General features: G+C 35.1%; 1 protein-coding gene across 1 annotated transcript in view; it reads left to right on the forward strand.

Annotated features, from left to right (window-relative positions):
- The window catches only part of LOC145535230 (fibronectin type III domain containing protein 3C1-like), a 53,311-nt gene that overhangs the window by 11,481 nt on the left and 24,395 nt on the right, over nucleotides 1-17,435 (forward strand). The window contains exons 6-22 of the mRNA XM_081563548.1: nucleotides 2,065-2,362; nucleotides 2,940-3,767; nucleotides 4,283-4,335; nucleotides 4,672-4,814; nucleotides 6,550-6,609; nucleotides 7,130-7,268; nucleotides 7,802-7,855; nucleotides 7,963-8,084; nucleotides 8,169-8,343; nucleotides 9,086-9,172; nucleotides 9,402-9,540; nucleotides 10,134-10,202; nucleotides 10,607-10,725; nucleotides 10,850-10,955; nucleotides 12,933-13,039; nucleotides 13,240-13,353; nucleotides 14,352-14,501. Coding sequence (XP_081419674.1) covers nucleotides 2,065-2,362; nucleotides 2,940-3,767; nucleotides 4,283-4,335; nucleotides 4,672-4,814; nucleotides 6,550-6,609; nucleotides 7,130-7,268; nucleotides 7,802-7,855; nucleotides 7,963-8,084; nucleotides 8,169-8,343; nucleotides 9,086-9,172; nucleotides 9,402-9,540; nucleotides 10,134-10,202; nucleotides 10,607-10,725; nucleotides 10,850-10,955; nucleotides 12,933-13,039; nucleotides 13,240-13,353; nucleotides 14,352-14,501 — 2,763 coding nt within the window. The remainder of the gene's footprint in view (nucleotides 1-2,064; nucleotides 2,363-2,939; nucleotides 3,768-4,282; nucleotides 4,336-4,671; nucleotides 4,815-6,549; nucleotides 6,610-7,129; nucleotides 7,269-7,801; nucleotides 7,856-7,962; nucleotides 8,085-8,168; nucleotides 8,344-9,085; nucleotides 9,173-9,401; nucleotides 9,541-10,133; nucleotides 10,203-10,606; nucleotides 10,726-10,849; nucleotides 10,956-12,932; nucleotides 13,040-13,239; nucleotides 13,354-14,351; nucleotides 14,502-17,435) is intronic.

Raw genomic sequence — 17,435 nt, forward strand, 5'->3', positions numbered from 1 at the left:
TAAAATTAGTATTTTCAGTTCAGTAGTATTTCATTGTCAGTTGTCAGACTACAATAGGCACTTTTTTAAAACTTCATTTATTTATTTTATTTGAAGGCTAATTACTTTACAGTATTGTGGTGGTTTTTGCCATACATCGACATGAATCAACCATGGGTGTACATGTGTCCCACCATCCTGATCCACCATCCCACCTCCCTCTCCACGCCATTCCTCTGTGTTGTCCAAGAGCACCAGCTTTGTGTGCTCTGCTTCATGCATCGAGTTTGCACTGGTCATCTATTTTACATATGGTAATATACGTTTCAATTCCATTCTCTCATATCGTCCCACCCTCGCCTTTTCCCACAGAGTCCAAAAGTCTGTTCTTTACATCTATGTTTCTTTTGCTGTCTTGCATATAGGGTCATCATTGCTGTCTGTCTAAATTCCACATATATGCATTAATATATTATATTGGTGTTTTTCTTTCTGACTTATTTCACTCTGCATAATAGGCTCCAGTTTCATCCACCTTATTAGAACTGACTCAAATGCATTCTTTTTTATAGCTGAGTAATAGTCCACTGTGTATATGTACCACAACTTCCTTATCCATTTGTCTGCCAATGAACATCTAAGTTGCTTCCATGCCCTAGCTATTGTAAACAGTACTGCAATGAATATTGGGGTACATGTGTCTCTTTCAGTTCTGGATTCCTTGGTGTGTATGCCCAGCAGTGGGATTGCTGGGTCGTATGGCAGTTCTATTTCCAGTTTTTTTAAGAAATCTCCACACTGTTCTCCATAGTGACTGTACTAGTTTTCATTCTCACCAATAGTGTAAGAAGGTTCCCTTTTCTCTACACCCTCTCCAGCATTTATTGTTTGTAGACTTTTTGATGGAAGCCTACAATGGGCACTTTTTAAAATTTCCTCAAATGTTTATCAGGTACCTAAAATGGGCAGAGAGCTTTGGCTCCTATAGAGATTAATAAGATATTACATGGCCTCAGAAATTTTATAATTGAGAATGTCTTTTTCTATTGCTTCGCTATGGAGATCAAGAACATAGTAAAGTCAATGTGTGTGTGTGTGCTTAGTCACTCAGTCGTGTCTGACTCTTTGCGACCCCATGGACTGTAGCTTTGCAGGCTCCTCTGTCCATGGGGATTTTCCAGGCAAGAATATTGGAGTGGGTTGCCATGCCCTCCTCCAGGGGTTCCTCCGAACCCAGGGATCAAACCCAGGTTTCCCACATTGCAGGTGGATTCTTTACCAGCTGAGCTACCAGGGAAGCCCAAAAGTCAATATAATATGGTTTAATTCTAAATGGAATTATCTATTTAGGCAATGTCTAACAAAAATATAAACGCAAGTATCCTTTCATCCAGCAGTTCTACATTTAGGAATTTATCCAAAGATGTATTTTTATAAATGTGGAATAATAAATGTACAAGAATTATTTGTCATAATATTGTTTGTAATCACAAAAGGCTGGAAACAACCCACAAGCCTGTCAATGGAGGACTGTTGAAGTATATCCATTTAATGAGATAATGGAGCACTAGGCAAATAAGCATCAATGCAAAAAAAGGGGGGGAGCCCTATGTATGATATAGAAAGATCTTCAAGATATATTTCTATGTGTAAAAAACAAACTAAAGAATGTGCAAATAATGCTACCTGTATGTAATTTAAAAGGAGGAAAAGCAAGAATCTGTATTCTTATTTGCTTGCAAGGCATAAAGAAATTCTGAAAGTTTTCAGAAGAAACCAAAAACAGTAATAATCTACTGGAGGGAAATAAGGAAATGAGGCTTAGGAAGTAAACTTTTCATGTATTTTTTATACATTATTGTTTTGAACCATGACAATATATTATCTATTGTCAAAAGTTACATTTTTTAAAAATGTATGGAAAAGGAAGAAATATCTTGCCTCCTGCTTGACATAGTTTTACTTCTTTATTGGTGTTTGATCCTTTATGGTTTTAGAGCACAGAATACAAATCTAAAACATAGTAGGAAAATGCTGATTTTTATGGATTCTAATATGTTTATATGATTCTGTTTTCCATCTTAGGTGGTGGAAGAATATGGGATTCGAAAAATTATCATTATGCCTCAGACAATCGACTACTACACGACCATGTCTGCTCCTATACAACAAGTATCACACTTCATAGCACCAACTTTTATGCATCCACAAACCCCTCAACTGATACATCCCACATCTCAAGGGGAATTTCTACCACCTTACATTCAAGAGCTTGTGCCACAGCAGCTGCCACCACCACCACTGCTGCCACCACCACCACCGTTGCCACCACCACCACCGTTGTCACCACCACCAGCACCATTTGTATATCATGAGCAGCATGGTAGTATATAATATTCTTCAACAGGAGATTTTTTAGTTTGTTAAAATTAACAGCTGTGGGCAACTATTAAAATTTTAAAAGTAGAGGACTAATATTTCAATAAATGGTTGCATTTCATGCATATATATTATGATGGATAATAAGAGGCATTGGTTTATGTCTTATGCAAAATGCCCATAAACAGAATTTTCTATAAATTTTTTGTACTTTGACATAGCATGTGATTTATGATATTTATTTTACTGACTGGATCTATAGAATCATATTGAAAAGTCATAAAGGAATGTTTTCATTATTAATGGCATACAGTGGTATTATAAAAGACACATTATAATCATCTTAAAACCTTAAAATTTGGAAGTAGAGTTACTCCCTAGGAAAACACTATCTGCATTTGCTCATGTTTTTCTTTCTGTATATTTCAGTATATAATAAATACACACATTAACCTAACATCTGTATTAAAGCAAAGTAGACTTTTTTTAAGTAAAGCACAGTTTATGAGCGCTTTTGGTGGTTTGAAAAAGATTTAAAAGATTTTGAGATATGTAACTATTGTAATTATTATTCCTTTTAGAAACCTATTCCTATGGAAGAGCAAATTATAACCAACTTGATGAATGGGCTGGTAAAATGGAAGAACATATGAAGAAAGAAATTCAAGAAAGCCAGATTGATGGACACAAAAATAGCTGTATGATTACCAACACCTCATTGTTTTTGAACCAAGCTAATGATTTTTCCAGTGTTCCTGGTATTCTGAGCACTTACAGTGTAGACTATGCTCCAAGCACCTGCACTGTTGACAGTACTTCAAGTACCTACACTGTGGACAATATTTCCAGCACTTACACTGTAGACAATGTTCCATGCACCTACACTACCAAAGACACTTTGAGTACCTGCACTGTGAACAATGCTCTGAACATTTACACTGCTGACAATACTCCTAGTACGCACACTGTTGACCACCTTCCAAGCACTTATATTACTGACAATACTCCCTGGAATTCTTCCATTGGCCATGCTTCTAATACTTCCACCACAGACACTGATCTGCACCCTTCCACCAGTGAAAATAGTGTTCAGAGCCCTTCCAGCACTAATTATGCCTCCAAGACTTCCACCTCTGACAGTACTTCCACACCATCACCTATTGACAACACTCCAAGCTCTTCCATTCCTTACAGTGCTCCCAACCCTCCCATCTCTGAAAGTGCTCCAAGTACTTCTGCCACCGATGTTGCTCTCAATACAGCCAATGTGACCAGCACTTCCAATGCTGCTAGTTCTCACGTTGAAACTAGTCATGGAAACAAATGCATCAACCCAGGAAGTGAAGACATCAAGCAGAAACCAGGTGGAAAACAAAGCACGAGTCCATCATCAAATACTGCAGAAAAAGGTAAGGTGAGGATTTTGGTTTTGTCGCCAATGAACAGACATCCTAATGTTAGGAGTATCAGTGCATTTTAAATATCTAGGTGCCATTTTCTGCTTCCATTTCCTGTTGCCTTTTTTGTACCCTTACTTCCCAATTCTTAATAAAACCACAATTAGGCTTCCTTTTTAAATTATGGAGAAATGACATCTTCATGCAAAACATGTCAGATATCTTATATACACATCACATAATTTTTTCTAGTTATCTGCCAGTAAAACATTGAAAATTACTCTACCATCCTAAAAAGTTCACATACTTTTATTTAAATTGAGGACCTTAGTTCATCTTTTGTTAGAGTTTATTTAATGGCATACATTTTAGACTGCTTTCTTATTTTAAAACTTTTAATGTAAGTTGCTAATAGGTGTTAGTAGATCTCTTGGTGATGATATATTTGTAGTTGGGTAATGGGCATTTACCTTTATCTTGTTTTTGCCAATGTAATATTTTGTTTTGGGCTGCTTTTCTACTTTTAGAATGCAGAACAGAACATGGAAAGTCTTGCTGTTTCAGCATTGAGAAACCTGTAGTAAGTAACTAAAGAGAATATTTAAGTATTTCTTTTCATTTGATTTGTCACTGTAAAACATGAAAATTCACTGATATTCTTCACTAGCACAATTTTAATTTGACGCCTTTACCTGGATAAAATTTCATAATCTTCTTTAGCTGTCAAATACATAAAGATCCAGTGTGGCATTGTTAAAGATAATATTAATGGCTCATTGTTTAGTCACAGTATTTAAGCACCTAACATGAAAAGATGATATACTTAGCATCAAACAAGGCCTAGGGAAAGATTACACCATAAATTACATATTATAATTTTTAAGTATCCTACTTGAATTCTTGTTATTTGTTTTAGGTTTCTGATATTCAGACAAGCTCTGCTGTTATTTCATGGAAGACACATGGTTCTGCGAAATGCAATCATACTAAATCTCCTGTAACATTTGAATTAGCAATATCTAACAGTGGTAAAAATGGAAAATATATAAATGTATATATGTAAGTCTCTTTTTAATCATCTCTCATTTCTCATAATTCAAATATACACTCTAAACCTTAGCTTATACCTAGGCTAAGTACTAAAGATTTTTCTGCAGTTTTTTTTTTCAAGCTTTGGGTGTAATTTTCTACAGAAATAGTTTTATAAGTGGTGGAAGGTTGCTGGTTGATTCACAAAATTCATTGAATCATAGGTATTTTGGAGCTTAAGGGAACCTTAGATATCAACTGCTCCATTCTCTTCAGTTTACAGATAGATGTCTTATATGACAAGTTTAGACTTGGGGAAGAAAAGATTTCCTCTAATTCTCCCTTCTCTTTTGTCACTTAAGCAAACAGGATGGCAGGCCTTTGTGTACACAAGGGAGGTATTTGCCTTGCAATGGAAATAAAAGACCCAGCCTTTCCCGGGAATTTCATTACAGGAGTTCATTATAATGTGGAACTGTGATAGCAGAAGGAGAAGGAAATGGCAACCCACTCCAGTCTTCTTGCCTGGGAAATCCCATGGACAGAGGAGCCTGGTGGGCTACAGTCCATGGGGTCGCAAAGAGTCAGATATGACTGAGCGACTGAGCACTCAGCACGTGATAGCAGGAGAATGAGTTTAGGAATGTGCTTAGAAGATAGAACCAGGACTAGAGAGAATACAGTGGAGGACACAGTAAGAGCATAACCAAACACTTCCAACATCTTCTCAACTGGATAGGGACATACAATCTGAAAGAGAACAAGCTGAGAGAGGCACAATGGAAAGGAAATCCTACACAGGAAAGAGAAGTTCTTTTGCCTACCAAACATCTAGGCAAGAAATAAGTCAGAGATCTCAAGCTGTCTTACAGCACTTTAAAAATCATAAACATCTTAAATTTTATTTGCTAGAATTTGTCACCTTTATTCAGAGACTCAAAGTGAAAATTTAAATGTAGTTGATTATGTAAAGTTTTATTTCTTTTATAATTAACAACTACAAATTTTAATTTAAAAATTATAATACACAATCTTCTATATTGAGTAAAGTGATGAAAATATGTAAAATGTGATGAAAAGCTATATATAAAATTAAGTTTTGCATGAATTTACATAATAGTCTTTTTCTGGTATTATGTATTCCACAAAAGTCATTGTTTTTTATAAAAATATACTTTTGTCTATTCCTCTTATCACCCTACAACCTTGAGAGACCTTCACTTAGAAGCATAGGTCTTTGCTTAGAAGTAACAATCTTTTAGCTCTTTTTAGAGGCTATTTCAGGGTTTAGAAGCTCAGGAAGCTCCTTGAAATGGTAGAGTATACCAAAGTACTTATGAGTATTTGCTCAGGAAGATGTAGGTATAGGAGCACAGCCACTCTAGCCACTGTAGCAGATAGGTGGCCACCCCCAAAAGACTGCTCTGTGTGAGCAAATAAATTGCATGATGCATGGTGTCTTTGAGGCTTTTCATATGAACACAATTTAAAATAAGCTAGTTAAAAACAAATCTGTATTATTACAGTGTGAAGAAGCTGTAGCAATAAAATAAAATTCCACTTCCTAGAGGTATATTAACTTGGCGTGCAAGTGAAGAATTTTTAATTATTAATATCACATATTTTGCATTCTTATATAATCTGTTAAATTTATCTAAACTTCAAGGAGAATTGTGCTTCTTTATCAGTTGAATATATAAGATTAAGATTGTTACTTACCTTTTAAATGTGTGTGAGATGTTATAATCAAAGGTTATCTCCACAGCGGTGATGAAGTTACATTTACTCTACTTGATCTACAGCCATCCATGGCCTATTTTGTAAGGTAAGTACTCCATCCTACACAACCTCCCTCCATCATATAACCAGCCTCACTTCTGAGTCTGTATCAATTTACTACCTATGATTCCTATAGTCAGCCTTGCTACTTGCTAACAGAGTGGTCTTTCATTCAAGTTTCAAAACAACCCCCTACAAATCCAGCATTAGTTCACTTTCTTTCTTTCTTTCTTTATTTGCAATTTATTTTTATTTATTTATTTATTTTTTTAGCTTTACAATATTGTATTTGTTTTGCCATACATTGACATGAATCCACCATGGGTGTTCATGTTTTCCCCTTCCAGATCCCCTCTTCCACCTCCCACCCCTCCGGGTCATCCCGGTGCACCAGCCCCGGTAAGAGGGTGGTTTGGGAGCCACTATTTGCAAGGATACAGCTTCGTTCAATTGGAAAAAATTTTATAATTAGCTCCTAAGAAATGTATCTGGAAACTCAAGTACGCAATTTAGTACATATGTTAGGATAAATATTTGAACGCTTACAATTGTCATTACATTTTTAGAATTACAACTGTAAGAGGCTCAGCACACAGAACTGTGTCTGAAGTGGTTAGCTTCACAACTCCAGGTTGCAAACCAAACCCTCCACTTGCACCCAAACTGATTAACCGATCGAAGAGCAGCCTGAATTTACGTTGGAAAGTAAGGATTTTACTGTCAAAAGTACCTCAAAATGTTTTTTAATTTAAAAACATTCTTTCTACTTTGTCTTGAATATTAAATATGAAATTTTGCATGCTTCATCTGACCTATTTCCCTAGCACTTTTCCATCTCCATAATCATCTTTCTCTTTCTGTCTATATAGAGCATCAATTAAATGATAAATGTCAATCAGAATTTCAATAACTAATGAAAGTTAAAATGTCAATTTCTATAACCTAAATACATTTGTAACTGTGATTAACAATAAGTTTACCTCTCAATTTACTTTAAGTACTAACTTTCTTCCTTGCATAAAATTTAGGAAGCAAAACAAAACATAAAATTTGGCATGTCCTATAGACTGTAAAAAGTACATTTTAACATTAATATCTGAATTACTTCAAAAATAAAATGCAAGCAGATTAATTTTACAGTGATTTCCTTCACTTTAGTCGTATATACGTGTGTGTAGGTGGGTGGGTATACTGTGTAAAAATAGCTCATCATAATTTTATCTTTCTGATATTTTTAGAGTTCCAATGGTAATGGTTCCAAAATAAACAGCTTCTTTTTGGAATGGGATGAGGTAAGCAATTTTATTTTTTTAAAGCACTTATTTGTGAATTATTAATATTAATGAATTTTTATTTGAAACATTTTATAATGTTCTAATATTTTATGTATATTATTAAGGGCAAAGGTGAAGACTTCAAAACTTGCTATATGGGTACCATGAAACAGCACAAGATCCTTAAACTGAATGCTTCTACAAAATATTCATTCAGATTAGCTGCCAAAAATAAGTTCGGCTTGAGGTACATTGAACTACTACAATATTTAAAAGTCTATACTTCAATAAGAACTTGAAACTAATTTTTCCATCTTCATTTATTTTTCAGTGATTTCAGTGAAATAGCAGTCTTCCATACATCAGGAACTATGCCTCCAACACCTTCACCCCCTAAACTGAAAGAAGCAGGAATCTGTAATTTGTCGCTAGAATGGTGTGCCCCAACTAACACAAATCCAAATGACAGTCTTACTTATGTACTAGAAATGGAGGAAGCAGGATTTGTAAGTTTTTCTTTCATATCGTTTAGTCTTCAACTTCACTCTTAGGTATATTTTATATGCATTTTACTCTGAAAAAAATAAGATTTTATTAACTTAATTAACTTACTTTGATCAAAGTACATGACTCCTGAGTCTCAGTGTTCTGGATGGGACCAGTGCAGAACCAACGTTAAGCAAGCCTAGAGGGAGATCTTAAGGTACCCAAGTCCCTACAAATAAGTTAGAAGCAGCAACAGCCATAACAACAGAACAGAGGCTCAGAGAAGTGTGTTAGTTCTTCAGCTTTGTGCCTATCCTGGACAAACTTGCATGCTCCCACAGATCTCCTACATACTTCACCAGGGCAAGCCATTTCCTCATCTCCCTGAATCTCTGATGTGGGTGGAGGGCAAATTGTTTCATTCCATTCCAAACTTTCAAGTCTATACTGAATAGACTAGTCAACTTAAAAAGCAACTGTAACTTTTATGTTATGTATATTTTACCACATTTTAAATAAAACAACTAATATTTAGATTTTTTGTGTAAGTAATATATTAAGTGCCTTCATATACATTATCTCATTACATCCTGAAAAAAGGAGCCCTTTAAAGTAGAAATTATCTCTATTTTTTTTATACAGAGAAACTGAATTTCAGAGTCTAAGGGGCTTTCTCAAGACCACCCAGATAGAAAATAAGTTGAAGTTGGAACTTGAACCCAGGCCTGTCTCATTCCTAAATTCATTGTCTTTCATTTTCAGGGATTGGGTTTTAAACCTCAATACAATGGAGAAGGTCTTTCATGCACTGTAAGAAATCTTCAGAGAAGTACTACATACAAGTTCAGGGTATGTGGCTATAATTCATAACTTGTATCATATTTTAATATAAAAGTATACACTTCACTAAAGATAAAAATGAGTGCCTTTTGGGGTTGAAATGAGACCTTTTTGTATTTAGTTCTCAGAAATTTTCAGTCAAATAACTTGCTTTACAGTGTTATTTGCAAACTGCACATTTTCAAATCACACGTTTATTCCCAACGGTTAACCAAAGTATTCTCTTTTACTCAAGCAGATCTTTGCCTGCAATACAGAAGGAAGAAGCAACCCCAGTAGAGAAGTAAAATATGCCACCTGTCCAGATAAGCCTGGATCCCCTAAAAAACCATATATAAAGGGAAAGATCCATGCACACAGAGTAAAAATTGGATGGGGTAAGTAATGTTTTTCTATTTAAAAACTTACTCTAAATATTAACTACTGAGAAAAAAATCTTCCTCTAATTGCCCTCAGCTTTACAAGGTATTCTCTTAATCATTTGTACATTAAATATTTTACCATATAAATGTTCCATTATAAACTATGTTCTTTTTTCTAGTTCTCTATTGCTATCTCATTAATTCACATATGAACAAATTACTGAACTTTATATGAGCCTTTAAAATTATGGTTATTACAAGTAAGATTATATCTAATATAGAGGCTGTAATTAGGACACATCGATGATAAATATCAACTTGACAAGATATTATACAAATTATTTTGCCTCTAAACAGGAAAAATCCACTTTAAGATACATACAATTGGCATTTCAGTCTCTTCCAAAGAACTGTTACTTAAGTAACAGTCTAATAATGTAATTTGATTATGTTCTTATGATCTTTATTAATATCTGAATATTAATATCCTGTTAAGTTTCATGTTTGCATTTTTCTTCCATGAAAAATCTTAATTTATGAGATAACATTGCAATGAAAGACTTTTAAGTTTACTCAAGAATAATTTTAATTTTATTTCTCTTTTTCAGAACCACCCGAAGATAATGGTGGGACAAACATTTCAAGTTACAGTTTAGAAGTTAGGGAGAATTTGGATGGTAAGGCATCATGATTTTTTAAGGTTTCATTCTGAAATAATTTTAGACTTGCCTAGAAGCTGCAAAAAATAGTATAGAGAATTCCCATGTGCAAACTTCACTTAGCTTCTCCTAATATTAATATCTTAGTGCAATATCATAGAGCAATTATCAAAGCCAGAAAATTGCCAATGGTATAATACTATTAACTAAACCCCAGAACTTACTTGGATTTCTCCAGTTTTTGATAACGAATCATATTTACTAACTGATCTAGTATGATTTTATGGTTAATTCTGTGGGAATATAATTAATTACCGTAAATAGGTGATTGGACGGTAGTTAACTTCCAAAATGGTATATACATGAGATAAGATTTATAAGTTACCTATAAAAATTGGACAAATTTGCTTCTATCCCTTTAGTGAATTTCTGGAACATAATCTACAATGGAACCACAAGGGAATTTCTATACAATCACCTGCAACCTGGTACTACATATAAATTAAGAGTCTTTTGCACTTCACCTATAGGCCATAGCCAGGTGAGAAAAGAGAGAAAGAAAAGTTTTTAAATTGAGGATTGAAATGAACTGTATAATATTACTAAATGTTTTACAAAACTAAACTTGAATTCAGTAGCCATAAGATACTTTGTATTTTTCTTAGCCTTCAGATATATTGATTGTTCAGACACCTAATCTTTCTCCTGCATCTTGCCGTCCTCCACCCTTGAATGGTAAAGTGCAGTCCAAAGAAACCAACATCCAATGCAGTAAGGCTTCTTCTGTGATTTGAATTACTGACCTAAATTCCCTGTTTTGTAACTTCTGATTTTTATATTGATATATTCAGTTGGCCAAAAAGTTTCTTTGGTTTTAAGTAAAAATTAAAGACACATTTTTCATTTTTACCAAGAACTTGATTGAACATGTTCACCATTTTGTTCCACTGCTTTCTGCCATTTTTCAGGCAACCTCATAATTCCATCTTCCCAAAACTTTCTTTTTGAGCAAAAGACTGTTCCAGGTGCCTTTTACAATATTCCAGGGAATTGAAATTTTTTCCATTAGGAGAATTTTATAAACACTGAAATAAATGGAAATCTGAAGGTGAAATGTCTGGTAAATATAGCAGATGAATTAGGACTTCCCAGATAAGCTGTTAACTGTTTTTGCCTGGTCATCAAAGAAACGTGCAGTCTTGTGTTATACTGATGGAAGATTATATGTTTTCTGTTGATTAATTCTGATCTTTTCATCAAGTGTTGCTTTCAGTTGGTGTAATTGGGAGCAGTACTTATTGGAATTAATCGTTTGGCTTTCCAGAAGGAGCTCATAATACAGGACTCCCTTCCAGTCCCACCATGTACACAACATCACCTTCTTTCGATGAAGACTGGCCTTTGGTGTGGTTAGTGGTGGTTCATTTCACTTACCTCATGATCTCTTCTATTCCACATTATTGTACAGTATCCACTTTTCATCACCCATCACAATCTGTTTTTAAAATGGAATGTTTTCATTATGTTTAAATACAGAATCACATGAGGAATTATGATCAAAAAGGTTTTTTTCCGCTTAACTTTTGTGGACCCCAAACATCAAAGCAATTAACATAACCAAGCTGGTGTGAATGATTTTCAACACTTGATTTGGATATTTGGAGTATGTCAGCTATCTCCTACATGGTATAACATTGATTGTTCACAATTAATGTTTCAATTTGATCCCTATCAACTTCACCTGGTCTACCAACTGTTGAGCATCATCCAGGAAGAAATCTCAAGCAAGAAACTTCACAAACCACTTTTGATATGTTCAATCAGCCACAGCATCTTCTCCATATACTGCACAAATCTTTTTTTGGTGTTTTTACCTTTTTTGAAATAATAAATCATAATATGCTGAAATGTTGCTTTTTATTCTATCTTCAAAATTAAAATAGCTACAAAAACTCACCAATTTCATTAAGTCTTTTTAAACGCATGCTGATATGATAGCTGTTACAATACAAGCTTACAAAATTGTTTTCAATGATGTTAAAGGCAACTAGAGCCATCTTACAGAAAATAAATGAACATTTTGGCCAACCCAATATTAAATCTATTAAAACAGAATAAATGGTTTTCTTCTAGTGCAAAATCAAATAATGTCTAGAAAGTTGTTTCTTGGTAATTAAAATTAGAAAAAATTAAATCTCTGGGAATTAAAAAGTTAACTAACACAAATTGGTATAATTTGAGCTTTTTGTTACTTTAGCATAAAGTAACTGTTATATGTTTAACATATCTTCTTAAATTATATTGTGTTTTTAAGTACCATCCTTAAAATTGGCAATTGTTAAGTTAATTTTGTATATTTTTCAGATAGTAGGAAGTTGCTGAATAACACAGGGAGCCCAGTCTGGCACTCTGTGATGACCCAGAGAGATGGGACGAGGGGAAAGTAGGGAGGGGAGAGAGCGGGAAGGTATATATATATATATATATATATATATATATATATATATATATATATATGTATGTATGTATATACATATACACATACATATATACATATATGTACATGTATAATTATGCTGAAGCCTGGCATGCTGCAGTCCATGGGGTTGGGAGGAGTTGGATATGACTTGGCAACTGAAAAACATAATTATGACTGATCTGCATTGTTATATGGCAGAAATCAACACAAAATTGTAATTTTTCATCAATTTAAAAAGAAAAATAAAAAAAAATTGTATATTTTTACAGACAATTCTCCTACAAAAGAAAACTCTGAAGCACTTACAAATGTCAAAAAGGCAAACAGTAACCAAGATGATGCACAAGGGCACTCTAGCTCAGAAGTGAGATGCACAGTGAGTAAATTCATTCCTAGAAAATTTAGTTTCTGGTTAAAAGCAACAAATAAAGCTGGGGAAACTAAATTGTTCAGCTGACCATTTGTAGTTCATTTCACTTTGGATGAATACATGCTTCTACTTCTTATCAAGGTGGGGAGTGAACATGCCTGCACAGTCATTTGTATGTCTGCTTATTTGTTTGTGTTTATTTGTAGTCTGGATCTCATTCAGTGACATGTGAAACTGCTCCAGTCCCAAGCCCTCCTACTCAATGTGGTATACCTGTGCTAACCTGCAAGAGTCCAACCTGTGTTGTTGTTAGTTGGGAAGTACGTTATCAGTTTATTGATTTTGGTGATATAAAAGCACAGTAATTGGTTTAGAAATTGCTTTTAAAGTCTAGAACTCCCTAAGGAGTCAAGAGTCTAGATTAGGGTTCCATAAATCTTGGACCATGGTTTTAGGACACACCTAAGACCTGTTCCTAGTGCTATTAGAAAGGCTAAGGCTATAGTAATCCTGCTTTCCAAATCTTATATTTTTGAAGGGTAAAAAATTTAGAAAACAAAAGAGACAATCAATATGCAACCAATTGAATTTTTAAAACTAAAGTAAGAGACGATAAAATTAAATCAATTTATAGTTTTTTTAAAGTTTCATTGGGAAACCTCTGGTAGTTTGTTTGCATATAACCACAGTATGACACACAAGAAATGTGACTGTGAAGTAATGAATATTTTTTTTAATTTACATCCATTTGAATATCTTCCCCTTGAAACTAATCAAACTCAAAAAGAATTGGCCTAGTTATTACGCCCCCTAGGTATCTTTGATTTTTTTCTTCCCTTTTCCCCAAATTCTACCAGAGAATTTTTAGCATTAACAAAAAACCTTTAGTCTGATAATAATAAATGATTACCTATAATGAAAGAGAATGTAAAAATATATAGAGAGAGATATGAATCACTTTACTGTATACCTGAAGTGAACACATTATAAATCAACTATATTCCAATAAAAAATTTTAAAAATAATAATAAGTGATCTGTTCACACCACTGTATAACAGCCAGAGAGTACTGGGGTTTGTGTTTGATCCCACTAGTATGTTGGATTATCCAATCCTTTCTCTTAATTTTATTTGAGCCATTTAATATTAATTATAGTGTTCAACATTATGTTTATTTCTGTACTTGATTATATTTCATTCCATTTAATAGATTATAGGCTTTGACACTGAAAGGATCATATTGTTACTTTCCATAGTATCGAGTATAGTGACTCCTTATAGAAAGAACTAAATTTTTTGTTTTTGTTGCATTTTTCAGATTCCTGTATGCAATGCTGCTGAAATCACTAATTACAGACTAGAGTGGGGACAAACTGAAGATTCGATGCACTTGATTTACACTGGCCCTTGTCTGAGCTATGAAGTTAAAGGTCTCATTCCTGCCACTATGTATTTTTGCAGAGTTCAGGTAATCCTAACAGTTCTTCCAATGTAAGCAAAGTATTAAGCTTTGTTATTCACATTCCTAATATACCATTTCTACTGTAAAGACCAGAAGGGAGTCACAGACTTCCAAATCTTAAATATTCATCATATCCAGCAACAACATTCTGGGTTCCTTTACCTTGCTTTTAAAGCCTCACATAATCTGGCACCTACTTTCTCCTTTTAAATTTATTTATTTTTTAATTGAAGGATAATTGCTTCACAGAATTTTGTTTTCTTTCAAACATCAACATGATGGCACCTACTTTCTATTCCAACTTGATCTGACATTATTTTCTCCTCAGTTCTATATTTCCCAAATTTCCCTGAACTAACACTCACTTGAAATGCTTTTATAAAACACTGAATTCTGAACCTCCACTCAGACCTACTGAATCAAATTTTCTAATCCAGAGATCTACTAATCTGTATATTATAAAAGCACCAAAAGTGATAATTATTGTTAATTAGGAAAAACTGCATAAACCATACCAAACAAACAAGCCTACTGCCACCCCAGTATGTTTTGTACATTTGTTCACACTGGTTGTCTGCCTATCTTGTTCCATAAAGCCAAGCTTCTGCATGAATGCTTCCCTGAATAGCTTAGGTGGAAGTGATCCCTTCATTTTCTACTAGAATTAGAAAATTTATACCTTTAAGGTTTGGGGAAACAGCCTACATTTAGAATTACCTGATATGTTGTCCATATAGTGTTAAGCCATCAAATCCTAGGAACCCTAATACTGGCACCTGAGCTGCAAGTTCCAGATTGCCTTTCATAACTGGAAGTTGGGGGGGTTAAGTATTTTTTTAGAAAAGAATCCTTTGTAATATTTTTGGATACCTCTATTTTTGTATTAGAAAAATGCTCTCACAATATATATTTATTAGACAGCCACCACAATAGTTCAAAGAATAGGGGAGTTTATGAACATTAAGGTTGCTGTAGTGGGTCAGACATTAATGGTGAGACATTAATTAATTTAAAATATATTAGAAAGGTAAAAATCAATGGACTAGATTCTAGCCAAGACAGAGTACCCCCATAATTCCCAGGCCTTCCCTCTTACAACCAAAAAATCCTGAGCATAATACAAGCAAACATAGGAAAACTCTGAATGGTAGAAAGAAAGAAAAATGTGGAAGGAAAAAAATCCTGGGGAACTCACAACTTGAATAACACAATGGTGAGCCCCTGGACTTCCTTATCATCTCCCGTATAGCCCAAAAAGGGTGTGACCCAAATTTTCCAAAATTTTCCAACTCAAAATTTCCAAAAGGGACAGACAGAACAAAAACTCCAAGAAAAGCCTGTTCCACCCCAGCCCCAGCAAAATGACTGGCAATAGGGTAGCCTAACAAAAGAAAATATTGTTGGCAATATCCACTTGACTCCACCCAAACATCAACAGAAAAATTACACATATCCCTGTCCTTCCCCACCCCTGAAATTTCAACAGGCCAAGTAGGAAGCTGATTATCCAATTTACCCCAGAAGCAAGCAACATGCTCTACTTTCCCTAGCCAGAGGTATCAGTTTTGGCAGGGCCAAGCAGGTAATTAATCTTCCATCCTCTGCCTGGAAGAAGCAAGCAGGACTCTGCTTCCATTCTCTTGCTAACTGGTGTCAGTATGGCCAAGCAGAGAACTTACAGTCTTCCATACCTCTCTCATGGAAGCAGGCACCAGCTCTCTAATCTCTCTGTAAGGGTAGGGTTGGCAAGCTCAGCCTCCACCCCTACCCAACAGCATCATACTAAACAAAGTGGTATGATTCAAGCTAGTTAGCTCTCTACTTTCCTCCTGCTCCTGTGTCAGTGAGACCGAGAATGAAGCTCAACTTACATGTCCACCTACCAGCACTGAGACTGAAAGACAATATGGGAAGCAGAGTTAGTCAGCATTCAGGCCCACCCCCCTTCACCTGCTGTCAGTAGGGTCCAGTGGAGAGCTCAGTCTCCATATCTTCTCAGCCATTAGAGAGGGATCTAGGTGTTGAGAAAGCTATGTTACTTGGTGCCTCAGTCTCCCCATTCTCTTCCCTTGGTGTCACTAAGACCCAGCTGGGAGCTGAGTTTACACTTCCATCCTGAATAAATAGAGCTGTTAGTCTTGCACTTCCTTTCTCCAAGGTATTGGCACAACCCAGTGAGGAGTTGAGCTTATACCCATACTCAGAGACAGTGATTCAGTATAAATAGTTGCCCTACTTTTGCTGGAAAGAAATCAAAGGGGCCTAGACAAGAGCTGAACTTCCACACTACCCCACTTTTGCACTATACCTCTGGAGGGATACAGTCTACTACATTCAGTTCAATTCAGTCGCTCAGTCATGCCTGACTCTTTGCAACCCCATGGACTGCAGCACGCCAGGCTTCCCTGTCCATCACCAACTCCCAGAGCCTACTCAAACTCATGTTCATTGCGTTGGTGATGCCTTCCAACCATCTCATCCTCTGTTGTCCTCTTCTCCTCCCGCCTTCATTCTTTCCAAGCATCAGGGTCTTTTCCAATGAGTCAGTTCTTCGCATCAGGTGGCCAAAGTATTGGAGTTCCAGCTTCAGCATCAGTCCTTCCAATGAATATTCAGGACTGATTTCCTTTAGGATTGACTGGTTTGATTTTCTTGTAGTCCAAGGGACTCTCAAGAGTCTTCTCCAACACCACAGTTCAAAAGCATCAATTCTTCAGCGCTCAGCTTTCTTTCTAGTCCAACTCTCACATCCATACATGACTACTAGAAAAACGATAGCTTTTGACTAGACGGACCTTTGTTGGTCATGTCTCTGCTTTTTAATATGCTGTCTATGTTGGTCATAGCTTTTCTTCTTTTAATTTCATGGCTGCAGTTACCATCTGTTTTTTGTTGTTTTTTTTAAACAGTCTACTAAAATATGATTAAATAAGACACAAG

Source organism: Giraffa tippelskirchi, chromosome X (assembly GCF_054371585.1).
Source record: "Giraffa tippelskirchi isolate mGirTip1 chromosome X, T2T-mGirTip1v1.2.pri, whole genome shotgun sequence".
NCBI lineage: Eukaryota > Metazoa > Chordata > Mammalia > Artiodactyla > Giraffidae > Giraffa > Giraffa tippelskirchi.